The sequence below is a fragment of the Agelaius tricolor genome, unplaced genomic scaffold (assembly GCF_023055355.1).
Source record: "Agelaius tricolor isolate 1412-34295 unplaced genomic scaffold, bAgeTri1.0.p SCAF_1, whole genome shotgun sequence".
NCBI classification, from domain to species: Eukaryota; Metazoa; Chordata; class Aves; order Passeriformes; family Icteridae; genus Agelaius; species Agelaius tricolor.
Genome location: NW_027269261.1, coordinates 23,371,852 through 23,399,831, shown reverse-complemented (window position 1 = coordinate 23,399,831; position 27,980 = coordinate 23,371,852). Strand labels below are relative to the sequence as shown.

At 38.8% G+C, this 27,980-nt stretch overlaps 1 protein-coding gene across 2 annotated transcripts in view; it reads left to right on the top strand.

Moving 5' to 3' along the window:
- The window catches only part of HHAT (hedgehog acyltransferase), a 147,305-nt gene that overhangs the window by 55,515 nt on the left and 63,810 nt on the right, over positions 1–27,980 (top strand). For both annotated transcript variants that reach the window (XM_071426730.1, XM_071426738.1), the window contains one exon: positions 18,730–18,931. In XM_071426730.1, coding sequence (XP_071282831.1) covers positions 18,730–18,931 — 202 coding nt within the window. The remainder of the gene's footprint in view (positions 1–18,729; positions 18,932–27,980) is intronic.

The window sequence follows — 27,980 nt, the reverse complement described above, 5'->3', positions numbered from 1 at the left end:
TTTGGGCCCTGTGGGACTGAGAGATACAAAAGATTTCATTGTGAAGATGTGGGAAGCCAGCCAAGGTGAGCAACCCTAACCCCCAAAGATAATGAACCTTTCTACATGCCGGTTGAAGATTGATCTTTCCAGGAGTTTAATTCATTTGGTCATAAAGTCACTCCTTGGTAGTGAGCACCTACTCAAACTAAGGGCCGTGGTATCACCTTTTTGTCCATGCATTTTGGAAAATGCACGCAGTCTCCCTTTGTGCCCTACTGCTGTGCTGTATTGCACACACATTTTTCCCTCTCTGATGAGTGAGGAAGCCACAGAGTGTGGTGGGTTCAGTTTCGGTTTTTTGTGGGTTTATTTGTTTGTTCATAAGACACAACCAGAGTGCATTCAGATACTGTAGCGGTGGCTCTAGGATAAGAGTGTTTGTAGAACAAGCACTAATGTCTGAACAAGCACAGACTGTTTCAAATGAAATACAGAACACTTACCAATTTCAGTGCCTGAAATTGACTTTGGAACAAACAGAGGTCTTTTGAGAATTGTTTTGGATAGATATAGTATCCTGACTCACACAGGACTTGCAGAGAAGAAACTATGTTAAGATGACATTCAGTGTAACTTTCTTGTGTGACAGAACAGAATCTGCATTTTAACCATGACAGTTATGACAAATCTTGTTTAATTTGGTATCTGATGCAATAAGGCTTTCCATGTATTTATTTCATGCATCAATATATGTGAAGCTTTACTGAACCTTATTAGATCAGATTGCATATTTGAAAGGTATTTTCCTAGGCATTTTAAGACTGATTGCAACATGGTAATTTATCTGCCTTGAAAGTAACTTTCCCAAATATGCAGAAGAAAATGATATCTCTTTAGAAAAGTCTAGAAATTTGTTAGAAAAAAATCTTTAGCATGAGACACATCAGTGGAGAATTCATAGATAAGCTGAAGGTCTAGGGAATAAGGACTACTAGCTGTGTTCTTCCTATATGTTCTTTCACCCCCAAAGAGATACGTGTTCATACATTGATAATAATGAGACTTTGGACTTAAATAACTTTCTAACTTCCAGGTGCTGCACAGGCTTTAATTAGTGTCTCACCCTGTTTCCAGTCAGCTCATTCTCATTGAGTCAGAACACATTATTCCTCAGTATGCAATGTTTCAGCATAATCAACTTTCAGCTTGTGAACAGTCTAAAATCTGTTCTTTCTACTGTACATGCAGTTCTTAAGAGTTATACATGGCAAGGTCAGTTGCATTTGAATAATTATGATATAATTTGAAAACATAATTACCATATGGGTAGTAAATCCATTTCCATCATTATTGGTCAAATGTCAAATTTCTAGGATACACTTAATTTCTGTCTCTCATTCCTTCTTCACTCTGCTTTAATTTTAATAAATTGAGTCTTTTATTTTAGTTGTATAGGAAGAAAATTATGCTGAAAGGAATATTATGCTGTGGTTTTTTTTCCTTCTACTGTTCATCTCCACATTAAATTCTTTTCACAGTCTTTTCTCCAGTTCTTCAAACCTGCTGATGAGCAGAAGTAGGCTGCTTGCAAATGATGCCAGCACATTTAGGTGAATCCTTACCTGTGTTTGCTTTGAAGTGTGAGTTTCAATCACTTAGCTATTAGATGAAGCTGATGTTAAAACTTTGGGTCTAAATGAAGTGGTTTGGGGAGTTTGTTTAGTCATGTTATTGCTGTTGGTAATGTCAGAATCATGATAACTTCAGAAAGCCTAGGATTTGAAGGTGGACATGCCAAACAATTATTTTCATATTATAACAGAGGTCAATAGAGAATATTTGACATAGTCAAGTGCTGTCAGTAAAATATTTTCTTCTGTCCTGGTTTGGGACAAATTTGGAAGGGAATTATCAAAGGGATGTTCCCCTAAAAGGCAGAATTCAGCGACTTCTTCCCTGACCAGTTCAGGAGTTAATCTTCTTAGGGAAAAGTGGTAAAAACTATTTAACAAACAATGTATTCACAAGCATGAAAAAGTGAATAATATTGAACAAAGAAGCCTCTTGTTGTTCTGAAGCGATGGCAAATTCAGGAAGTCCTTCTGTGGTTCAGAAGAAGAGTCCTTTTGTAGGGTGTGGCTTGCCTTGCTCTGTCTCTCTCAGTCCCTCTGGGGCTCCGACCTGGTGTCCAGGCTGCAGAGCAGCTGGAGGGTTGGGGGCGAGTGTTCTGGTGGTCTGGACTGGAGAGAAGCCAAACAGTTCCAGAAAAAAAACAGCCCTGGAAAAGTCTTTCTTGCCATAGCTAATGAGGAAAACTAGCAAAAAACCCAAGGAAAACTCCCAGATTTTCTCTCTCTCTCTGTGCCGAGAACTTGGAGATCACTGCCGGGAGCTCGGAGAAAGCTGAACTCTTATTTCTATGTTTTGAATATAGCACGAAAAAATTCCACCACTCCCCCCTTCTCTCTCTCTCTCTCTCTCTCTCTCTCTCTCTCTCTCTCTCTCTGGGCCTAGCTTAAAGCAACATTTCTGAGCAAAAAGACAGACAATGGGGATGCCAGCATCATAAAGTCACCCCAGGACATTTTCTTTCCTTTTCCCTCTCACATGTACATGGAGAAATTCCCATGGAGTTAGGGGAATGATGGCTGGTGGGATACAGGCCTTGCTGTGCTCCTGAGAGCTCTGATTATCCCGGTACAGCGTGACCTGGCACAGAGATACTTACTCCATCAGAAATGACACCAAGGTAGCCTCGGAAAACCCTGCCCAGGGCTCACTCTTTCCTGCCTAAGTGTTGAATGTTGGGTCAGGGACATTGGGTATTGTCTTGAGGATGGTGGAACTGCACTGTGCAAGTCACGATGCTGTCCTAGTTTGTGACCTTTTCCAGAGGCAGGGATGGGATAGTTGAATACTTCGTGCTCAGTGCTGGATCAGTCTGTATGCTTTAGATTTGGTGAGTGGTAGTCCTAAAGGGGTTTGGTTTCTGAGAGAGTCCTCCAGGCATGGTAAATAAGAGGAAAACTTGCAGCAGTGAGTATGCTGGAAAAAAGTACTGTCTGTGCAGTCCAGGAGCCTGTGAGAAACAGAAAAAAAGTGCTGTCAGTTAGTATTTGTTTAAAATAGGGTGAATGGAAAGTGCCTTGGATCACTTGAAAAGGTTTGGGTTTTACATGTTATGTAAGTACATGTGTCTGTTGTTAAGCATGTACATGCTATCCAATTAAGCAAGACAGGTCTGTGCCTAACATGGCAGTAGAGTTTAACTCAGTAGAGTTTAAATACACCACTGGTTTGTACTAATATCGCTTGCCTTGTTCCTTCACATAATGGCTTTCAGAAAGAGTAATGGCAGAACAGGGTTTGTACTGTAAGGATTTAATCTGAACTGGCAAAATGTTAAACCTGAATAGCGTTATCAACTAGAAAATTTTGAAACATGGACAGGACAGACTTGTCTCACACGTCAAACACTGCGTACAGGCTGCTGCCTGATTTTGGGTACTATCTACAGTCTGACATGGCTGTGTGGTTTTGTTGATCCTTGCAGGATTATGTACAGAGAAGATAAAATACTTGGATTCAACAAAAACTTCTTTGCTGCTTTATTTCTTGCAATAAGGAATGTGGAGGAGAATGCTGTCCTAATTACTGAGTCTCAATGACTAGACTAGAAGTGATACTGAAATAATGCTGGGATTCTAATTTTCAATATTAAACTTCAGTTTTAAATAAAACAGGACAGAAGTTGAATCAGTTGAATAGATTGCACAGTAAACAATTGATGCAGTCCATTTCTTCATCTTGTTTGCACTGAAGTGCAAAAAAACCCTAGAGGGAGGAATCAAGCCTGCAGCACACAAAAAAGTATTTTCCACATGTTTGGTTCTCAAAACCAAAGACTGATCTTAAATATGTTTTCTTGATCATTTTACCTTTGAAGAATTCTGATTTAAAATGTGTGGTAGTTTTCATATTGCTGTAGAAATATCCTGTAGAAAGTGGAAAAGCATAGCAAAGGCAGCTGAAGTTAGAAGATGGAGAAGAATGCCCTTGCCATTGATTTTAAACTCTTCCTACTCAGCAAAACAGGAGTCACAGGAATCACAGGTAGGCTACCATCATAGAATGTACTCAGATTTAATATTGAACTCTATTAACAAGGTTAAAAAATTTATGATAATTATGAACAGGTTTTCTTTCTCAGATGCAATGAGCAAAGCATGATACCTGTCCTGTGCAAAGATCCTATTGAACACAGGCATTATCGTTGTGAAGAAATGTGTATTACAGAAGTAAAATTACATGTAAAACTCAATTTATCATTTAAATGTTGCCTGCATTCACTTTTGTTCATTCTTTGTGGTTGTTACACTAGGAGCTAAAAATCACCTCCAGTTCTGAATGGCAGCAGCCCTGCTGGAAATCTTCAACCTTCTGCCAGCAGTGGAAGCTTTAGAGGTTGTAACACCAACTTTTACTGGCTTTATGGTGTCCCCTATAGCTTTAAAGGGATTTTGGAGCTTGCTTAAATGAATGCATGTTCAGATCTTTTGATTTCCAACCTTTCTCATCATGCCAGGCAGGAGCAGAAAAGCCATTGCCTGATGAGATCTCAGGAGTAGCTGCGGCAGCTTGTGCGTTCCAGCTCGGAGGAGAGGTGATGAGGGAGTGAGGGAACAAGGGCTGTCCAAGAGGGATTACCTCAGGAGGCTGTGTCATATGCTCAGCTTGTCCCATAAAGGCACAGAAGAGAGTCTGAGCTGCTGAGAAGAGCGTTTGTATGTTTGCTCTTTAAGGAAAATTGGAGCTTAACAGTGATACCTCCTAGCTTAGCTGCCAAGTTAGTACCATGGATGTATTTGTAAGAGGATTTAACTGGCAGCCTTAATGTTAAGGACTGTAGTTTAGTTTGCACTGTATTTTTTGATGGTTTGATAATTACTTCTCAATAAACATGCAAGTAAAAATATCAATAGATTGTGAAAGCATAGTAAGAGTGAACATACAGGAAGGTTTAGAAGATGAAAACTCTTCAGCCAGGTCATAATTTTGTACTTATTCTGCCCAGTGTATAAGATGAGAAAATCATTGTATCTTGCATGTGGTATTAGGTTTTTAGAGTGAAGAGTTCTTAATGTGCAAAACATTGGTTTTAACTATAAAATGGAAATCCTTTAATGCATGTGCTCTGGAAATTGAACTAACATTCAAATGGAAAGAAATATCTGTCAAGTTCACTCTGCTAAATCCTATCTCCAGACTAAGTTAGTGGTAAATTAATATATTTTTATCCTGGTCCTTTGCTAAATGTGTGCTCTTCTTGATGAACCCTACCCCTGCATCCACAAACCTCACAAAACATGCAGAACATTTGTGTGAATACATATAGAAAAATAAGTACAAACATACAATTATTCAATGTTTTTTTCTCTTGAAATAACAGTTAATTGTAGCATGGTCTCTGTAACTGTGAAAGGTCAAGAAATCTTTCTGATTATTCAAACCTTGCATTTTGAAAATATTTTGTTCGGCAAATTTAGGGGTAGAGAAGAGGATGCTTGGTGCAAAAGGTACTTGGAATGAAAACAAGCATATAACCCAGATCCTTATCTGAAACTGATGAACAAAACCTTGCTGACAATAAAAGAAAATACGGTCTGGCTTTTTCCTTTAGGAGCAAATAAATTCATCTTAGTTCTCACTGTACAGGATAGACTGGAGACTGAGACAATCATGGAATTGCCAGATGGTCACAAGAAGAGGCTGGAGTGGGCTGCTGTTGTGGGACTAGAGGATATTTAGTTTGTAGAAAAAGATGAGACACAAGTGAAGGAAGCTTAGCATTACTAATGGTAACTGTGCATGCAAGTAGAAATGAGAAAGTATCATTTTATGCCCACTCAACTTCACATTAATTCTCACTGAGCATTAATAAACCGTACTGTAATGATGGATCATCATTATCAATCTCTGCAGTGGTTCTGTCAAACAAAACATTAGCATTGTAAACAGAAAATGTTCCAGGATGTTGTCAACAAGCTTGACCCCACATAATTACATTTGGCTTTTTGGTATTCATGAATTCTATGCATATGGCTCTGCTCTGCCACTGTATGGGCTCATAACTGAGAATTATGAAGTTTAGGTAAGAGGTAGGGGAGAATGGGAGACTACTCCTTAAAATGGCTGAGCATTTCTACTCTGCTTCAGGGCAAAGTGTCAAATCACTGGTGAGGGTACACCTGAAATTCAGGTACCTTTTCATTGCTTCTTGGCTTTTGGTCTAAGCCAGGAGCTGATGGATGCTGTACCCCCACATCCTTCCTTCTGAAGGAAACTGTCTGTGGAAAGGGAAGGGGCTCTTGGAGGCAGAGATTTGCTGCCGTGTGAAGGCAGAAAGTGTTGGATATTGCTCTGCTTGCAGCTCCCCAGGCTGAGTGATACCCATGGGGGTGATGGCTTGTGACTGGGAAAAGCCATTTGCCAGTGAAGGAAAATGCCATCTGCAAGATGGTGGAAAATCAATAGCTGAGAGCAGTGGGTGCCTACTGAGGCTGGGGTCAAGGACAAATGTTCCACCTCCATCCAGCATCACCCATGGCTTGGTGTCCAGAGCCCCATGTGTGCTTTTAGTGTGGTGGGATGTTGTCAGTACATGCATGCACTTGCTTTTTTTGTCATCTTTACTGCCTCATGGCAAAACTGCAGTAGGATGGAGGGATTTTGTGCTGTCTGATTCTCTCCCAGGTGTGGAGCTTTCAGCCCAGGGAGGTACTTGCATCCTGTTACTGAAGGGTGGCAGTTATTGAATATTGAAGCACTTTAAGTGCTTTGTTTAACATTTGGTGAATAATTCAAGCAGTTTAAAAGCTGTCTTACCATGACATTCTTTAGATTGTTGGTTAGACTTTAACTGACAGGTTTGGTTTTTTCTTGGGATTTTTCAGTGAAAATAAGCCAGTTTGCTGTTGATGATTCTATTTAATTCTTTGAAACTTCCTTACCTCTTTGAATGCTATTTCTTAGCTGGCTAGCCCTTGGTCCTAGGGATGAGGTGAGCACAAACTATTTTATAGTGTGTTCCCAAGTACCACCAGGAATTTGCTAAGCAGTTCCCAAGCTGGATGAAATTTTTTTATTCTTGTTGGTTACCTCCACTTTTGAATAAAGAAAATGAGTTTGTTTGCTTTTTACAGTCTGTTGAAATCTCAAGAAGCAGAAAACATGAAAAACAAGAACTGGTGACCCAATGTGTAAACCAGACGCTTCCTTGAATACCTTTCAGAGAATTTCATCAAGGCACACTGGCTAGAATGCTGCTGATATCCTTAATGGTCTTTAACCTATTTTCTGTCTTTTCTGGCCTACATTTTTACTTAACAGTTAAAACTAGTTTTGTTGATTCACCATCTTGGAGCTTTTCGTGAGGATAAATGCAAAATTGTTACTTTATCAATCATTATTTGTTCTGTCTTTCTAACAAAAAGAATACCTTTAGACAACTGGAGAGATAAACAGCTCAGTGTTGTAGCAGGATAAGAAGATTTATGGTACATTTTCTACTTAACTTTCCATGACACCTTAACTGATGATTTTTTCCCTGGCACTTTGACCATTTCCTTTTCCTTGAGTATGCACCTGGTTTTTGTCCCATTTTTTTTTACTGTTTTTTCCCCATCCTTACATATAGATTTATATTTTTGGCTGTAACTACAGCATTTCTTTCTCAAGTTCTACCTTTGCATTGGAATAATTTCTTGCTCTATGTTTAAAACTTACTGGTTTGTGTAGCTCTAGCCTCTGTTGCTACTGACTTCACAGGAACTGACATTTTCCACTTAAGTTGTTATCTGGAGTGAACCATGTTCCTGGTGGTAGTTAGGGGTGTGTGTCTATTCTTTGTTTACAAATGAGAAAAAAGATCATTATTTAAGGGTGCTACTTCAACAGAAGTAAATATTTTGCTTCACTTTGCTTAATTAAATTTATGTTCATTCTCACTTAGATGGATTTGGGTCGATAAATGTGTATTGTACTCTACATCAGAGGTGATTTAACTCTGCTGGTGTTTGAAGGGTTTTTGACAAGAGGCTGGAGAGTGTAGAGAAGTTCTTTATTGTGGAAGGTGCTGTATAATCTTAAGTGATCCCAGCTTTGCCTGGACATCTCAATGCCTTGGCTGTACTTTATAACTAGTCATTTCCCAGAACTGCAAAGTGCATTTTCTAAGAAATGTGAGCTCAGGAGAGGTGAGTGAATTACTCTGCTTGGAATAATGTCAAAAATCTAACTCTTCAAACTTTGTGCATGTGCAGTTTGGAGGAATATGTAATGCTATGCTCTCCTTAAGCAGATACTTTGACATTCCTTAAGTTTCCTGCCAAATTTATGCATCATCTCTGTATTTCTGCGTTTCATTAATTACATGCCTTTATTTCAGAGATTCATTGAAGTACATTTTGTTGATTTTGGTTTAAATTTGAAGACCCAAGTCTTCACTGACTTTGAGTCTTTGAACATTATTCTGGTCACAAACAAATTTGTACCTCTGATGCACCCTAGTGAAAGTCTTTGACATCTTGATTTCTGTTTGTCTATAGAACTGTACAGCCCAGTGAAGCAAAGGTATTTCATGGTTTGGTGAAACTGCTGTGTGGTCTGTGGATACTAACAGTGCCCTTGGACATGCATGTGTACAAAGGGATATAAAAATGCAAAAGAATTATCAAACTCTTCACAAAGGAGTCTGCAAAGATTAAACAGTCTTTCTGTTACCTAGCAAATTTTAGAGGGCTATTCAATTTTATTACCTTGTCTCCAAGCAAAAATGGTTTAATGAGGAAAATAAATAGGTTCTGTTGTAGTGACTGCATTTTGTGCACTCCTTTGACAGAGGCATGCTGGAAAAAGTAGCTGTTAAGTGCATGGTGATGAGTGTATTTTAAACATCTGAATTCACACATGCAGATGAATCCACATTTTTTCTGATGTACCTGGCATACTAAGATTAGCAGAATGGCTAAATAGCTTGTGCTTACACCTGTGGAATTTAAATCAGCCTTCTAAGATAAGGGAGAAAATACAGTACTTTATTCTTGTTGTGGTGAAAGCAATAAATGACACATATTTAACAGTTTTTCACTAACTGTAGCACAAACAGTTTGATATGTGCAGTCACATGCAGAGGAAAAGCTGGTCTCTGCTTCAGAGAGAAGAGATGGCAAGGGATGAGATTTGTTGCAAAGGGTTTATTTGTGTGGGAAAATTTTGCCTATGCAGCCTCTGGTTGAGGTATGCAGAGTTCCAAATTTTGAGCTGGGCCCTCTGATATAGAAATAGTCCAGATTATAAACTCTCTAACACAATTTGAAATATTAGAAAGTAGGGATTCTTTATTACAGCACTGGACACATTTGGAGGATTTTTCCTCTAATTGAATGTGTGTTGCGAAACTTTACAGCAGTATTTAATCCATTGTGGTCATACACATTCATTACAATGTACTTCCTAGCTAATAGATAAACATGCCTTTTCATGGAACTAATTTACATGCCTCTGCCCCTTCCTGGAAGTCTTTTGATGGTTCTAGAGGGTCATCTGAATGGGTCTAAAGTAGTCATATCTACTGAGCCCCCAGTTTTGCAAATGACCTTGCCTTGAACTTCTCTTAGGGCATGCACTGTTTCTTGTTATATACCTTTGCCACAAAAACCACTTAGGTTCCTCATGATCTGTTTATCCACTGCTTCCAACTACATTTAGCATCCTGTGTGTCTACTTTTATATTCTTTAATCTGATTTTCTAGCTAGTCTTTAAGCTCTATTTTATAACTTCAAAGGAACTGAAAGTTTCTATTCTCTGTGTTGTCTGTCAAGTCTCCCCTTTTCTTGAGACTGTCTCTTTCAGATAAGTCTCAATACTTCATTTTCCAGCACAAAGTGTTACGACATCTCTAACACTGAATCATAATACAAGCAAGTTCTACAATTAATACAATGACTTCCATGACTACATTTTGTAGCAGTCTCCAATTTGGTAGCCATGAAGTAAGCCAATCTCACCAAGAAGAATGTTCCTCTTTCTGCTAATCTTCTACTGCTCTTTCTATCTGTCTCTTGGGCTTCAAACCCATCACTGATGTAAGTGCAAGACTCGTATCCTAAAATAGCACACATTCCTCCCTGGCTAGCAAGCAGGTAATCTGAGGCCATGCAGTTCTGTACAGCCACCATTCATGTCTGTTGGAGCTCATAGGATGTGCTATTTGATATTTTAATAGTATTGTTCACCATTTCTTCTAATAATTGCTTTAGCTTGTTAATATAAATTCCATAGTGCAAGGCAGCACACAGGGGGCATGGAGTGAACCATAATCTTTTGCTTCCCAAAATCAAAGGAGTTCATTGTGGATTGTCCTGAACTCCCTGGATGGAAAATGCTCTCCTGGCCCTTGTGTGGCCCACAAGTCTTCCTTGTGGTTGTAATGCCTCCCCAGAGTTCCTTAAGGGGAGGCATTAATACTGCTTGGCAACAGGAACCAAGCCATCCTTTAGGAAGCCATTTGTAGGTCCCATTCCCAGTATCAGAGGTCTGATTTCCTATTTCCCACTGTTGCAGTGCTGGTGGATCTAGGGCTCCTATGTGGGCTTCTCTTGTGTGCTTGGTGCAGTGAGGCCAATGGAGTTTCACATGGCATTGCAGCTGGGAGTGGTATAATACTTACACTGATTTGTTTTAGCACTCCAAGTTCTATTTCTATTTTGAGTAAAAGCATATAAATCCTTTCACTTTATGACCCCTAACTACAGTAGTTTTAGGTTTCTTCTTAAGGGGAATATTAGTAAATCCTGTTAAATTTATAATTATGTTTCTGTGTTCTATTGTACAGTTTTCTTTCACTGTTCCTTCATTGACTCCATTAAAAGTCATAGCCCATTACCAAAGTTCTTGCCAGCCCATAAGGGTGAACCATCCAAAGGAACCCTGTGCCTCCCAGCATTATTTGGGAACATATCCATCAATTACTTACATTTACTATTTTAGCTACTTTGATCTTTAAACTTTCATAAGAATTTACAGGACTAATCCCTCAGTGAAATCTAAAAGTCTCCTTGGCAAGCAAAGACTTTGATTAGCTATCAAGGTACAACTCATAGGTATAAATTATACTTCAGTTAAAAGGTTATTCATTCTTTTTCCTCATTGTTTGTATTGGGGACAATAATTCCATTGTCCATGGAGCTGATGCCTTTTTGATTCTAGAATAATGCACCTGAGGTAAGGACCTCAGGTGCATTATTCTAGAATCAAAAAGTCATCAGCTTCATGGACAATGGAAATTATTGTTCAGTTTTACTGTTCAGTTTTACTGTGATGTATGTGGTGTACTTGGTACAGTACTTGGTGGTGTCCCTTTGGCTGGAGAGGTGCTAGATCCCTGTCCCTAAGGTACACTCAGTTTCATGGCTGGAATTTGTGTGCTCGTGCCTCCATTCCCACCATTCCCCATCTGGTGATGACAACTGCCTATCATAAATCCTGCAGTGTTTTACCTGAAGATGTGAGATAATTACTGAGGTCTTGTCGCACCTTTAGCATGCACATCCCTTGGGATGTGTGGAGTTTGATAGGGCTGACCCTAGAGCAGCTTGTAGGGGCTTTGTTTTTCCCTGCCCTTAGGTTGGATCCTAATTCTCTACAAAGCAGTTGGGAGTGCTTGAACCCAAGTCAATGAGGTTTCTTGACAGATTTTATTGAGTTGCAGCTTAATAGTGTAATTCATCCTTTCTGCTTTTCTGCTAGCTTGTGGTCAGTAGGGAGTATGTAATTCCCACTGAATTTCTCTGTGTTGTCTGTCACATCCAGTGTAAGAGCTGGGAGAAGTAAAGAAAATAAGTGGGGAAAAAAGAATTATTTTGTTTATGGTGTTACTTATGCATTTTGTCTAATGATTGTTTAGGGCACAATTCCTGGTGCAGAAATCTGGACTGGAATATCTGCACCTCTCTGAGTAATGCCCTAGCCACAGACTTGTTTTTTTCTTGCATATTCACTCTTTGACTCTCATTTATTTTCTGCCTTGTGGCAGCCTGGTAGCAGACAGCTGGAGCACTCCTCTGAGAGGCAAGATATGTTGGTCTCCCTGGCAAAGAGCCTGACCTCTACCATTTTATAAGCAGAGAGTGACAGTGCTATTAATAGATCCCTCTTCTAGCTGTGTTTTCAAAGGAGTATATAGCCTGCCTGTTGTGCTGCTGAGCCTAGATACCATCAGCACATGGTAGGTGTATTGTGAATATCAGGAGTGAATTGGGCCCCTGAGGGGAGGTGAGTTCAGAACAGCTTCAGGGAGCTCTGCAGATCCTCATGGGAGGAGGCAGGAGTGCCTCCTGCCCAGCTCCATCTGTCAGCTGGGGACACAGCCCTCTGCCACCCAGTAGCTGAGCTATAGGTACTTAACTCTAGGTTGTCTTGGCAATAATATCTAGGCTTCTACTGTCAGCAAAATGTTTGGGGTGCTGGTTTGAACTTAATGCTATAGCCAGTCTTTTGGCTCTTGGGTCATCTGGAAGCTCTCCCATTTCCATTCTGATCAAAGGCAGCTCACTGGTAGTTTTGCACTTGACTGCAAACAGGTGGTTATAGGCAGGGTTTCTTTCTTTCCTAGATACAGCTGGAAGAAAACTAAACACAGCAGTCCACCAGTAATGAAACTTTTTCCATTAGAAGGAAATATTATGATTTAGATTAAAATTTCATTTTAAATAAATGAATCTCTTTGAAAACATGAGCTTCCTTGGAAGAGTGAATTCAAAATGATTTATTCAGTATTCTGCAGTTACCGGCCCTTGACATATGGACTCGACTTGTTTTTTGTGTTGAAAGCAAGAGAAGAAAAGTACTTTAAACACTTCTCAGTTTTTTGGTAGGAAACTTCACACTCAATCTTTGCTGGGAAACATGCTAACAGTTATGAAGTGAATGAGAATTCAGGTCATATTTGTAAAGCTGAGTGTTCCTTCATATGAATATTCTCATTAATGCTTTGTAAACCAAATGGACTTAATTTCTCATTAAACATTTTTGTGGTAATGCAACAAGACTTGCCTGCAGCCAACATCAGCTTAAATATTTTAAAGGATCTGCATTTGTCAGGGTCTCTAAACATCAGGTTAAGCTGGTGAGGTGAGAGAGTCTCTTATAGAGCTTAAAAAGCTTTACCAACAGCCAGCAAAATTGCTAGGCTGTGAGAAATGGAGTTTAACAGAATAAGGCTTAGTCTCCTAAGAAAACTTTGCAAATGGTATTCCAAATATCTCTGGTTATTTCTTTATTTCAGGTGCAAATATGAGTGGCTCAGCCTTCAAAGTCATGTTTACGGGAGATGTTTCTGTGATTTAAAACAAATTATTCCTGTAGGACCCAGTCTTGCAAAGACTTACAGGTGTGCTTTATTTATGCACTCTGTGTAGCTCTGTTCAAGTCAGTGTCAGCTTGAAGTGACAAAACAGGAATCGTGAGAACTCACCCACAAGGAAGAATTTGCAGAGCTGCACCTGACATCTTTTTATTATGCAGCAGAAAAAAATCAATGGTTTAAGGCCATGTAGAGAGTATTAAAAACAAATGAATTAAGGAAGCCCAGCACCAGCATAATGCTGCCTGGACAAGATTTTTCACACGTGTCCACAGAAGAGCACCCTCCCTGTACAGAGCCTAAGGGGTTTCTGGTGTCAGGATGCAAGATGAAAACTGCATTATTGCTTTCTAAACTTTTGCTGTGTTGTCTCTGTAATTGCCCAGTTCAAAACCCTATGATGGTCACACACTTAACCCTTGAATGCTTTGAAACTCACAGAGACATTGGAATGTTGCCTGAAATAAAACACAAAATCCTCATATATTAATTGTATTTACTTTGCCATTGCAAGCAAATTAACTTTTCCTTTTTTTTAATTTTTTTTTACCTTTCACCTCATTCTGGATTAAATGTTCCAAGATCAATGCCTAAGAGAGGGAAAAAAATAATGCATAGCATGCACCTTGCAGTATTACCTTACTTCAGGAGGAAGTTCAGGCACATGTTGAAGAAAGGTCCTGGACAGAGCAGCAGTTAAACGGATGCTTTACTTGCACTTTCTTCAAAATTTAAATATGTTTAAAATTACATGTGCAAGTAAGAGCAGTATGTGGAAGTCTCAAGGAATAATAGCCCTCCTGAATGATTCTTAACTGGTTAAAATGCTTCTTTTAGAGGTCTTCTGAAGTTACCAGAATAAAAACTTTGTAATGTAGTGTATTTTTCAAGGGAATGGTTGTCAGATCTCTTATGATTGTTCTGGAGATTACCACTTCAAGAAAACTAACAAAATGGTTATTGGATTTAAAAGGTATTCTCTGTAAGTAAATGTCACTTTTAAATACTTTAGCTATTATGTTTGTGTTTGTATTACTGTAGGGATTTAAATGGCACCATTTGCATATTTTATCCAATTCTCTAATGTTCACTTAGTGAGTTAAAATGAAGATAAGTTGTGTAAATGAAGCAGCTTGCTGGCTGTGGATAAGGTAATTTAAACTGCTGTACCTGGACAGTAATGCACTTTGGGGAAGACACATACAAAGTACGCTTTGTTTGTGAAAGCAGCATGTTTAATTGCATGTAAGTTTTAGTTTGAAATCGAAAGAGAAATAGAAAGATAGAGAACACCAAAATATGTTTAAGACTGACGTCTTTGCCTTGGGAGGGGAAGGCTAGGAACGTATGTTTAGTCATGTCAGGTGTGGGGGTGTGCATGCAAATAATTTTTACTATATAACATTCTCTCAATATTTATGTGCTTCTAACACACCCCAAATGTTTTGGGATTCTAATGACATGGAGTTCTCTTCCCCTTCTCTCCATGTTACGTACATAACTTTTTCCTCTGACAGCATGAAGTATCTTCCTTTGTTGTCCTTAAGGGAGGTCTAGCCAGCCCCAGCCTAGGGATGGTTGGCAAAGCCTGGCCTGTGGTGTTCCAGTGTTCCTCTCTGATAGTCTGCCTAGAAATCACTGCTCCTTCACCTTCAAATATCTCCTTTGAAGCTCTGGCAGTGATTGACTTTTGGCCCCCTAAGTTAATGTTTTATTTTTTAATACTCACCTAGCCTGCATATTTTTGGTACTAAGCATTTTTCACAGGTCTAATCTTCTTGTCTGTAAATTTCATGGGTCCTAAGGGGCACCATTGCTGGCCATCCCTCTAACACAGCCTGGAGGAACATGACCAATTACTACCCTCAAATCTACTTAATTCAACATCCTTTTCTCCTTGCAAAATATTTTGCTGCTTTCCTTTATTAGCACACCTTTGGCTTATTTACCACCAAGTAACTGCTGAGTTTTCTTTTTCTGTGTGTGAGTTAAGATAAATTTGTTGTATATTGGTGCCACATTTTTCAGCTTTTCTGCCCTCCTTACACTTGTAGAATAAATATGTCCTCTGTTCAAGAGCTGTTAAGAAACTCTACTACAAGGGTGTTCCTTTGAGTTGAGTTAGGCTGTCATGAGTACCCATGGTTACTTTTATGTGCTAATAGACTCCAAACCAGGGATTTTGAACTTCTGTGTGGATTTTCTGTGATTAGAAATGGGAATAATCTTAAAAGCTGCATGGAAGCTTAAAATGAGATATTTATGTAATGCTGTTCTACTTATGGTGCAGCAGGTCAGCATGTTCTACAGCAACCTCTCCATTTGTGTAAACCCTGAGTAAAATACAGGGTTTACAGTACAAAGGGACTGCAGGGAAAGACTGCAGGTAGATATAAGCATTGGTAAGAAAAAGAAAAGTTAGGAAGCATGCAGATATAAAAGACATCGATTTGTAGTAGCCATTACCCCTTAAACTATTCCCCTGCCTCCTTCCTTCCCTCCTCACAGATTTTCTTACTAAATTGGAGGGCAGCACAACTTTCTGAATGCACTGTAAGAGGTTCCTTTTCTTCCCTTGGGGAAGGGTGAACGAGGGACTGTGTAGGGTGTAGCTGCTGGACAAGTTTAAACACAACAAATTGTTAGTTACAAACTGTGTGTTGTGTTGTAGATAATACAGAACTAATATATTTCTTCTGTCATCTGGCTTAATAATGGTTTTCCCAGGGTTATTCTCCCTCACACTTAAGTGTTTGTGCAGCTTTTTGTAATCAAATATGTATTCTTCTGTGTAAACGTACAGGGGAAGTATAGAGGAATGAGATTCTAAACTACCAGGTTGCTCTAAAATAAGCAAAATGCATCTTTGCAGCAATGAGAGTTCTGGCATGGTTGTTTTGCAAGACAGTTTTGGCTGTTGGAGTGTTTTGGTAATGAGAGAGCACAAAGTGCCTGGTGTTGGGCCAGGCTCTGCCCCTGCTGAGCTGCCTATTGCTTGAAGGCAGGGCCTGCCAGTGCAGCAGTGCATGCACACCTACACCACTGGGGATGATGTGCATGGATGATAAGGCAGCAAGTACTTTTTTCCCCTGATGTGTTCTGTAATGTAGCAATGACTTTTTCACATGATTTTTCTGAGTGAAAAATACAGGAATTTACAGAATTGCTCTTCACTCTGTTCAAGAGAAATGACTCAACATCTATCAATCCTTTATAATCACTGTAAAACTGCCCTGACAGGGGAAGGCAAGACACATGATCTGAGAGTGGTCACTGCCCTTGTGACAAGGAATGGAGCCAGCTGCTTGTCCATTTCCTCATGGCACTAGCAGGGAAGGAGAGAGGCTTTGCTTTCTGCTTTCCATTTCTCCTCTGGGGCAGGGAGGCAGGCTCTCCACAGTGCTGGAGGGGAAGGTCAGAGTGTTAGTAAAGATTTTGTTATTCCTTTTGGCTTCTGTCCTTCAAACAGGTCTTCAGGTAGTGGATTTTCACTTGCACATTTGCCATCAGCCTCCCTACAAGCTAAAACTTCACTACCCTTTAACATTAATCAGAATTATGAGTTGTTGCTGCTCAATTATCTAGCTGCTGTTGTCAAACACTAAAAATCAGAAAATAGCCTATTTTTCTCTGCACAGTAAGCTGAAAGCCCTTCAGGCCAACCTAAACTGAGCTGCAATTGGAAACAAATGTTTTGATGCTGCTGAGCTCTTCCTGGCAATGCCATTGCCAGTGGAGGCTGCCTGTGCAGCTCTGCTCTCTTTACCCTCTGTGCCACAGCCCTGCAGGACATTCACTGCTTGCAGACTGCTAAGATAAACCCTTCTGCCTTTAGATTAATGGATTGCAATTGCAATCCATTGTGTCTGTTCAAACATAGGGAGGGGAGAGAGAAGAAAAGCACAACATAAATAGAAACTGTGGATCTTAATTTCTATTTATTTTTCATATGCTTAGTGAAAAAGCACACCTATACTGAAAAACATGTAATCAGATGTGCCCTGTAGCAGATTGAATTAAAAAGGTGTATTGATGTTATGCTAAGAAAAAATTTAGAGCACTTGACACTTGGTTTTTTAATGACTTTTTGTTTACCCTTTAATTATGTTCATCACTGTATTTTATCCCATTATTTATTTTCTTACTTCCTAAGATTAGGAATAAGCAGTGTGTTAATTTCCCTTTTAAATTTTTAAAATGATATTTATCCCTGAATGTGAAAACTGATAACTAGAGATAAAAATTTCACTGGAAAATAAAAAAATCCCCGAATTATCTTAGCAAGTAGGAGTAGTCTCAGATATGAGTACAGATATGCCAAAGGAATGACAGCTGAGGAGAGCTGTCACTGGTGGTTCTCAGATACCACATCTCCTTGCTGGTACCCATGAGCTGGGTGGTGACTCCCCTGCCTGATGGGCTTCTTCAAAGTGTTGACAGAAATATCCAACTCTTTCAGACAGTGTCTGGCCAGTCGTCATTCCTTAATCAGAAAATGATGGGAGTGGATGTAGCTCTTCAGGCTGGAAGTGAAATGACCCACAAAATAGTGTCAGCTTTCAGAATCCCATTGCTTCTGGTATTTTTTCTGAAGCAGCACTGTTTTCTGGACACTTATAAGCATCAATTAATGACTAAGGTTATGACTCCTGAGTTCAGTTTAAATGCAGAATATAATTGCATGGAGAGTGTTCCATATGGGTTTCCAGGCGTTTTTGGTATGAGTCCTCCAAAGGCCATCAGACTGACATGATCCTGAGAGTGTAACAGAAGAACCAGATAGGAAGTATTTACAGTTCACATAATTTTAATGAAATATTTTAAAGGAAAGAAATTACAACCTTTTAGTAATAAAGTATGTTTGCATGCATCTACATTTCTGACATATGGGAAACAGTCTATGGGTTGTGACTGTATGTGACTTTATATAATGTTTTAAATTTTTTGTTAATAATCTTGTAATTTAAGTTCACATGGAGATTACAGGTAATTTCTGTAGCTGACTTAGAACTATTCCAATTTAAAAAAATCAAATATTTGCTATTTGCAGTTTTGAGAATATAGTTTGTGCTATATATTTACCTAATGCAGAGTTCCCAGGACCACAAAATTGTCCCTTTGCCAAATGGTACATGCACATGTTTCATGAAGTGATCTACAGCTTTGCAGAAAATAGGGCAAGCTCTGTAAATAGAGCATGTCAGGTAGTTTTTTCACATTCTTTTCTATGCTACAAATTGGCACATTTGTTCTGTGGTGGATGTTTTTCTGAGATTTCAGTGAAATCTCTAACAGCTCTGCTTGTTTGTCATTTCACCTACAGGTACATTTATGTTCCAATGGGAGGATCTCAGTCCAGTTTGCTTGGAACACTCTTATCTACAGCCCTCACTTTTGCCTTTGTAAGCTACTGGCATGGAGGACAGAGTTATTTGTGGTACTGGGGTGCACTTAATTGGCTTGGAGTAATTGTGGAGTATGGCACCAAGAGGATACTTTCCATTTCAGTTATTCAAGATTTAATTGTAAGTTGAATCTTTCTCCATTTCATGTTCTTGTTTCCTGGCTCCATGCTCATTTGAAGTTGCTGGTTACTAGTTTGGTTGAACCAAGATTAAATAATGGATAACAGATAGAGTCAGGATTCCCTTGCCCACCCTCCAGTATCTGAGGTAATAATAGTTCATATCACTAGAATTTTGCAATGTAGCAGCAAAGCAGATGGTGAAATATGCATGGTCTTAAAAGCTTCCTCTGCAGTCCTAGAGTAAGCAAATGCTTGTCACGTTGTGTAGGGATGAAGAGAAGCCAGTTTTAACATTTGTATTCTGATTTCACTCAGGATGGCCTTAAAATATTCATCTTCACTAAAATTAGGAGTGTATGTTTCTAACCATGTGTTTCCTGGACAAATGTGTGTGTAGCAGCTGCTTGCATCTGGGAACAAGCTTACATTGGGAAATCTTATGCCACTAAAGAGCCAAGTAAAGAAAACGTTATTTTGCCTTGAAAACCTCTGATATTTTCATTTTGCTTATACTTTTGACCTTCATGCTGTAATTTCCAAAGGACAAAATTGACTTTGACGTGCAATTAGATGCAAAACCCACTACTTTAATTTTGATGGTCATTTTAATCTGCAGGTTTGCTCACTACTAAATCCCAAATCTTCTAATAACTGTTTGTAAGACTAATTTTTATGTCTTGCTTCCTTACTAGTGATAATTGCACAGAATTCACACTCCTGTGTATTGTTGTTTTGGTGGAGAGTCAGTCTGCAGCCTGATGGAGTCCTGATGCTCAAGGAATGATGCTTGTTGTCCATCCTACCTATTTCAGTTTTCACTGTTGTGGCATCCTGTGTGTGGCAGCTGATACAGCTCAGTAATTGTAAAAACTGGCTCAAGTAGTCAGTGCTACCTTACATCACCCAATTGTCCATCACTGCAATTTCAGTGATAGTCTGGAAGCAGATTTTTACCTTCCTAGAGAATGAATTTAGCAGATCCATAAATCCTCCCTCTAGGGGGAAACTGAGCTTCACCATCTGACCAGCTGCATATGTGTGTCTCTGGACTGCAAGACAGCATAGTTTTTTAGGCATCCAGCTATAGGAGGAAATAAAAGTGTAGGGGGCTTGCTTTTTGTATCTTATGTCACTGTATTAGAAATTTTAATAAAACTCCTAGGGAATTGAGTTCTTAAATATCATAGAAATTATAATGATAATGACATTATAAAGGTGAGGTTATATATGTTGGATTAATTTCTAACACGTAGTTCTAATTATAGTTAACTGATGCTGGCAGTAGGCTTATTTTTGTATAAATTAAATCCCTAACCAAGTACATTTTACCCCTTTTCTCCACCTTGTTTTCATCCCTTGTTTTTAAAGGCCTATCCAGTGTCTTCCATGTTTCCTTTGTTTCTCATTTCTATTTAGAAATATGGTTGCAGACCTTCTTTAGAAGACCCTTTCATATCTTTTCCTGAAATAAATCTGAAGCCAGAATTTTTAATATGTGTAGTTTTGGCATCTACATTAGTGCATGAGGCAGATCTCACTGCAGCTATGGCTGAGTTATGATTTGCCTTGTGCCTTGAAGGTTTCTCTGCAAGAACATGAGCTACAAACCACTCATTGTTGCTCTCTCCTCACTCTTCTAACTAACTCCCATTTTCTCCTTGAAGGCTGATGCTGGGGGACAGATGAGTGGTTGGACTTTGCATTTTCCTTATCAAGGGATGGAGTGCTATGACATTCTCTGAGATGTACCACATTTAAAAGAAACTGAAAATTTCCCAGTGCCCTGTATAAATTTCCTCTTCCCCCTTTTAATCTGTTTCTTGGAAACATTCCTATAATCCTGTCTTGCTGAGGGGTGTGCTGCAAGTCCAATCACTGTGGTGTTGAAGACCCTCTTCTGGGGGATGGGTTTTTCACTTAAATTTCATCTGTTGACAAGCTGAAATCCTTTGCATTCTTGTGCTTCACTCAGTTGCTGTGTTGGCTCTTGAGAGCTATTTTTGAAAAGGAAAGTCTATTTTTGTCTTCAGAATAGCAGATGAGTTTTTGAAAAAATACAGAGCACAGGTTTATACTTTTTTTAACCCATTCTGTTCAGCAAACCTCCTCATATATTATCCTTAAAGTTGAGATATATAATTCAGTTGAGCAGGTGCTTAGTAAAAAAAATCTAGAGGTATACGTTTAATTTTCTTCTGTTTTTAAGATTGAATTAATCACTAAGAGTACCAAGAATAGTATCAAAACTGCCTCTTTTTTTTTTTTTCCTTACTCAATATTGTTTCAATTTTCTTGCAAAGGGAAGATTAAAAATCAAAAAAGAGCATATTTAGCTCTCATCTTTCCCTGAATCTTTGTGCTAGCTAAATATATATATATGTATATATCACCTATATTTATGCAGATTTTACAGTAGTTTCAGTCCCAGCGCTTGAGACCAGCACAATATGAAAAAATGACACTTTTGTAGCAGTCTGACAGGTTTAAAATATTATCTCAGGCATATTGAGCTAGAATGAACAAAGCAGCACTGTCATTATTTGTGAGAAGTAAAATCAGCATATAAACAAATATGTACTGAAAACAGTAGATTCCCTGACCCAAAAAATTGGTTCTAGAACTTTTAATTTGAACTGGTTTCAAACTGGTGCCTGGCTTCCTGCACTCAGCTCTAGAAGAGCAGATGATCTTTCTTACATCCTTTTCAGCTTACACTCCCCTGAACTTTAGTGTTTCAGTAAGTTGTGTGAGGAGAAGTTATCTCCATGTCTTTTTTTCCTTATTGGTTACTTTTTAGTTCTCAGTAAATTAGAGCTGAATTAATTAACTTTTTTGTTTTTTTCAGCAAAATGTTGTATATAAAACAACAATAAATTCTAGGTTTCCTAAGATAGGGTGAATCTGGGAACTTTATATTAATTGGGAGAAGTTTCATTGTGTTTTTGTCAGATCTTTTTTTCCTTTCTTTTTCAGGTGATATTTAGATCTGTACTGAGCAAGGTGGTGCTTTGCTTCACTGTTTCTGTATTAATTTCTTATGGATGAACAGACTCAAGTAGTAACTCATTTGAAATCAATGACAGAATTTGTATTGACTTTTAATAAATAATGTGTCTGATTTATGAAAGAAAATGCTAATGGCTAACATTCTCCCAGTGATTTCAAGTTTTTCCTTCTCTTTCTTTAAGGAAAATTATCTATAGAAAAGCAGATCTTTAAAATATTGGATTTTGGTATAAAAATAGATTTAGAATGAGTTACACCTTAAGAGTAGCTGGCAACACCTTTAAATCAATGGTTTTTGAAAAAGAAATATGGGGAGATTATCCAAAAGGAAGATGTAGCAAAGGGAGTAAAGCTGACAGATTGATAAAATTAATGTTTTAATCTAAATTGAAATAGCAACATTTATCTTTTTAGTTCTTCAGTTAAGTGAAAACATGTCATTCAGTCTAGTAAGATTTTTTTAAATTGAGACATAAAGATCTCTCTTCTGAAAATCATACTATGATGAATTTCTAGTTTAAGGTTTTATTTTTGGATTTATTTGGTAAGAAACTTAAATACACCATAAGCAATTCATTTTGGGAAACCAGCTACTTTTAGGTATGGCATATTTTAAATTTTTACTATCCTTGTAAGTGTTTTGTTTTTTTGAAGTAGAGAATACTTTGATTTCTACATTTTCATTTATGGCTGCAATGAGGTGCACTAATTAACTCCATTCCAATATGCTGTCATTTCCTACTCAGCCCCCCTTTGCAAAAGGGGAAGCATTTTATATGATGTCCATGTTTTCCTTAGTGGTTTAGATTAGACTTCATTAGTGTGTTAGATTACTATTTTCCCCAGAGAAACGAACTCCATACATTTGTCTCTGTAGTTAAAAGATCACCATTTTTTTGTGCACCAAAGATGGGGTCAATGACAACTGGTATCCTCAGCTTTCCAGAAAGCAGAATTTTAGATGATTTCCATAGTTTGGATGAAGTGAGGCGTTTTTTGGCTGATTTTTTTTCCTCTGCTTAATTTTGTTTGTCCTATTTGTTCTGCTAGATGCATTAAACTTTCTACATTTATTCATAATAAGTTTTGCATTGTACAGTGATCCTGCAGACAGCTGGTGTGGAGCATGGAAAGGTTCTGACTAGTTAGCCTGACCTCTGATTCCACAGGGAATTAAGCTGATCTAAAAGCTCATTGCTGTTGAAGGGGGAAAGGTTTAATTTCTCTTTCCTCCCTTCCTTGCAGTCTCACCTCTTCCTCCTCCTCACGCCTTCCTGCTGGAATCTTTGCTCAGCTGATCTGGTTCTTTATGCCTGCAGAAAGCTCTACTTCCTTGGGTTGTTTTATTGCTAGATGCTTTAGCTCATGGAGAGGAATCTGAAAAGTTCCCAAAGCAATACAGTGAAGAGACAAAAGCCAAGGAAGGGAAATGGCAGGGGAGGAGCTCAACTACTTGGAACCTCCCACTTGTAAAAGTGCGTAAACAGCGTGGGGTAGCAGACTGAACCTCTGTATTTAAGAGCAGTGAAACAAAGAAGCTGGTTGGGTTCTGCTGCATTAATTACTCAGGTTATGCTAGGGCACACATTCAGCCTGACCAAGATGGAAGTGCCTGTGTATTTCACAACCATGTACATATTCAATGTATGTGTCCTATATACATTGAAAAATGAGTAATTATTTCCTTTCAATCTTTTTGCAGATATAACTCACTTTAAACTACCATGAGACAGTAAAGTTTCCTTTTTCAGTAGAGACGAGATCTGACTAAACATTATGAAGTCATTCGAGGGAGGTGTGTTTGTTGATTACCTTGAAAGATTAAATCTTTAATAAGATCTCTGCAATAAATAAAAACCCTAACAGCTGTTCTTCAGCATGCACTGGGCTTTGATCTTCCTCTTACTTCATTTGGTGGAAAAATACTTATATCTCTTGTAAACTATTGTCAAGCCAGTGTGGCCTTTTCTTTTTTCCAATAGTTTTATATAATTCTTACACATTTTTATTGCAGCACAGTGATTTGGTTAAGTGAAAAGCATTACCAATCGTACTTGCTTCATCACATCTTTATGTACTTGCTGTAGAATTGTGTTTGAGTTTGTTGCTGCACTTTCTAAGAATGAACAAATTCCCTTAAGCAGACTCTTGCTCTCTAATGCAGAATTGTTTTTTGAGACTAGGTACCAGCTATAGTGTCAAAACCCAGACTAGGGGAAGGGGTTTGCCACTCACTCCCTACTGCCCACCTTGACATTGAGTTCAGCCATATCATTGCTCTAACCAGAAATCTTTACTATCCAAAGTAGAAGTACTCTGACTCAAAATAGGTGGAAACTTGTTCTTCTAGATGTGAACATTAGTCAGGGCAGATATGTGACTACTGGTCTTTGATACTCAGAAGCAGCAAGCTGAGTCAAGATGCTCTTCTGTACTGAGATGCTGAATGACCATCAAAGGTAAATATGGGTTGCCTGGTACATCCTAGTCAGTCCAGTGACTTCTAGCTTTACTAACAATAGTTCTGAGTCAAGCAATTCTTGCCATGTTTCTGCTTTTGCATGATTTTATTTTTTTTCTCTCTTCTCCACCCTTCTGTGGTAAGGTTTCATTTGTCTTAATGGAAGTAAATCCCATAACCTTTGAGTGCCCTGCTAAAAAGTGCTCACACAGTCACACACTTGCATTGTGGCACTGGTTTTCTTTGCTGAGGGATCTTCTCATCTCAAACTCAGTAACAAAGACTGAAAATGTAGTAGAGGGACAAGCATATGCACTGTGATACAGAATTCTGTGTGGTGAATGACAAAAATGATTGCAGAAATAATTCAGAGAGAATATTTTATTGTTTTCTAGCTTTTGAGGCTTTTTTTTGCCTATCTTTGCAAGAAATATTATTTTTGATGCCAGAAGTGGAGAAACCACTGTGATTTCTCTGATATGGTTACTGCTCTGCTCCAGACAACAATGTCAGCTGTCAAGCCCCTGGCACAGCTGCTTGGTTGTCATAAAAAAACCCCAAAAACCATTCATCCCACCTACCATCATTATTTACTTCCTCTTCCGTTTTGGAGACATTGGGCAATTTTCTGGTGCTAGGTCATTAATGCTGTTTGAAAAGCAACTAAATCATGCCACAGTGGAGAACAAGGCAGAATGATGCTGGTTATGTGCTTCTTTGTTACTGTTACATGAATACAGCCTCCCTCTGTGGTTTGCCTCAAAAATTAGTCCAGGCAATAGATGTCAGCAATTACAGAAATAGGAGTTGAAGTCCTCAGGAGTGGTTGCACTCTGTTCTTCCTGCTCTGCCTTGAGCTACAGAACATTGCTGCAGGGAAAGAATGGTCTTTATTTGCTGGGAGTGTTTGTCAAATGTCTCCATAGGGATTATTACTGTGTATTATTTATTTGGTAACATTCATAAGGGGCAAGATCAAAATTCAGTACTAATGATTGGGGAAGTTGGATCCCTTCCCAAATGGATTACAATTTAAAAGGTAAAAATGTTAAAATGTGGATGAGAGAACTGAGAGAACAACATGGGCAGAATGAGAACCCAAAGAAACAAAACCAGGGATGTCAAGGACCTGGACACAAAGAGTGCACAAATCTCTCGATCAGTGAGAGCTGAGACACATTTACAGGAGTATGAATACTGCCATTACTTGGCTAAATTCCCTGCTTTAAACATAAAACAGAAAAGAGGATGGTGAATTTCAGTGCTGTTCACTTTGTGCTTTTCACAAGCTGCCACTTAAAAAAGAACAAATGGGCAGGTTCTTTGAGAGTGAAGAGTTAAATGTAGAAGTAGAGAAATTTCCTTGTGTGTATGTCAAACTTCCACACATGCATCTGTAAGTGTAGTGGATACATACGAGCTGGTAGGAGGCTTTCTTCAAACAGAAGGGGGAGTTGGCTCTTTGCTGAGAGATGCTATAAATGTAGATCTTTTGGAAAATCTAAAAATGAAATGGTGCTAGTGCAAGACAGCGTTTTGTTGAGTGAATGTTTAGTAAGACATCAATAGAGAAGATGAGTATCTTCTCAAATACTATATATAGCATTTATTCCTAAATTCAGAATCAAGTTCTATTTGTGAAAATAGATCTTAACTGACAGCTGCTTGATTTTAATTGTGTGATCCTCTTTTTTTAGGAGTTATGTAGGGAATTACAGGTTGTTTGCATCATCCTGTCTCTTGGAAAAATGCTGTCAGTTCCTGCTTTTGTGTGTGAAGCTTCCAGGAGCTAATTTTTACCTTTGCTTTGCAAGGAAAGTATATAACTTGAGAAGAAATGGGATATGACCTCAAGCCACAGTTCAGGTTGTGCAGAAGAGAGGGAAAAACTGCAAGCAAGATGAAATGCCAGAAAAATGAAGCAAACTGAAGTAAAGGGGAAGTTTCTGGGTTAGAGTTAGGTGAAGAACAGAACAAACAGGAATGATTGCCATGATTACTGAAGGGTACAGTGTATGTTGATGAGGAAGTAAATTTATTCTTCTGCTTAGTGTGGAAGTTATTGATGGATAAGATCTGGTAGCACATCTTGTTCGCTTTCCTCTTGCAGGCCTGTTCTTATCTTGGTACATTGCAGCCCTGGGGATTCCACAATTTCTTTTAGATGATTTCATAAATTAATATTTTGTACATGTGTTCAACCAGAATTCTTTATTTTTGTTGCTCTTCTCTTCTGTGCTACAGTCTCTACTCTTACTCTGTTGAACATCTGTCCCTCAGCTTCAGAGTGCAGGAATGTGTACCATATTGAGATGTCAGGCTCTCATGAGCTGCCTTTCCCTGGCTCCTGTTGATCTTCAAGCATAACTTCTGTAATCCTTAATGAGCACGTGTAGTCCCTCCCTTTGTTTCTGCAAAGGGAGTCTCCCAAACTCACTTCTGTCGCTATGACCCATTGCCCACTGACAATGTGTATTAACAAACATAAGATGCTCCATTGCTTGGACCCAACCCATCTTTATTTCTACTGCTCACTTTAAAAATTAAATAAATTGACATTCTGTTTGGCAGAGCTTTGTCACAATTTTCAGCCTTTCCTCCGTCCCATCTGCTCCCCCAGCTGCTCAGTCACACCCTGCCCTCCATTTTCAGTCTGCAGATAGATAAAATAACCAGGAACTGTTAGTCAGGATGTGTCGCCTCCCTTCCCACTGTCCCATCTGCTCCTCGCTCTCTTTCAGCTTTTCACCCATGCTCCTGGTTTCTGCTGTCCTGTTATTTTTGGCAAATGGCTGCATTGCGGATGACCCAGATTCAGGATATTTATTAGGGTGTTCGCTCTTGCTGTAATGTGGTGATTCTTGGGGTTCAGGGGCTTGTCATTTACCTGAGCACATTTTCTGAAAGAAAGCACTTGAGGAGGGCTGCCACCTTTAAGATTGATTGAGTGGTATCCCTTCTGTCAAAAAGTATGGATGTTGTGAGGGGGGCTTAGTTCTTTAGTGGAGGGTAAAAACTGAAGCTCAGAAAATTGCACTAGTAAAAAGAACTTTGAGGTTTTTTCTAAGCGCTTTGCTGATATGCATAAGCACACCACCTGTACCCCTCCTGTATTGGGCAGCTTTACTCACAAACATCCATCCATCCATCCATCCATCCATCCATCCATCCATCCATCCATCCATCCATCCATCCATCCGCTCCCTGCAGAAATCCTTGTAAACCCTAAATAACAGACTGTTGCAAAGAAGGTTTAATTTTGGTTTTGTGACGTAAAGATGAGTCAACCTTGCATCAGATTTTAAGCATTGTTTGTCTAATAAAAACCTTGAGGAAATTGAAAGGATGGAATTGTAGGAAGCACACTTAGTCTCCTCTCATAGCAGGAGAGGCAATGAAAGATAATGCAGGACTAGGTGTTATTTTCATGGTAGTTAATTTGCTCTATTTCTCCAATACAATAAATAGTGCAGTTTCTATATCTTATTTGGCTGATAGGTTTGAGTGGGAGAGAATGAAGTCTGTAGAACGGATAGTAATAAAATATTGTATACTTTTAAAAGAAGAAAGTTGTTCTAGG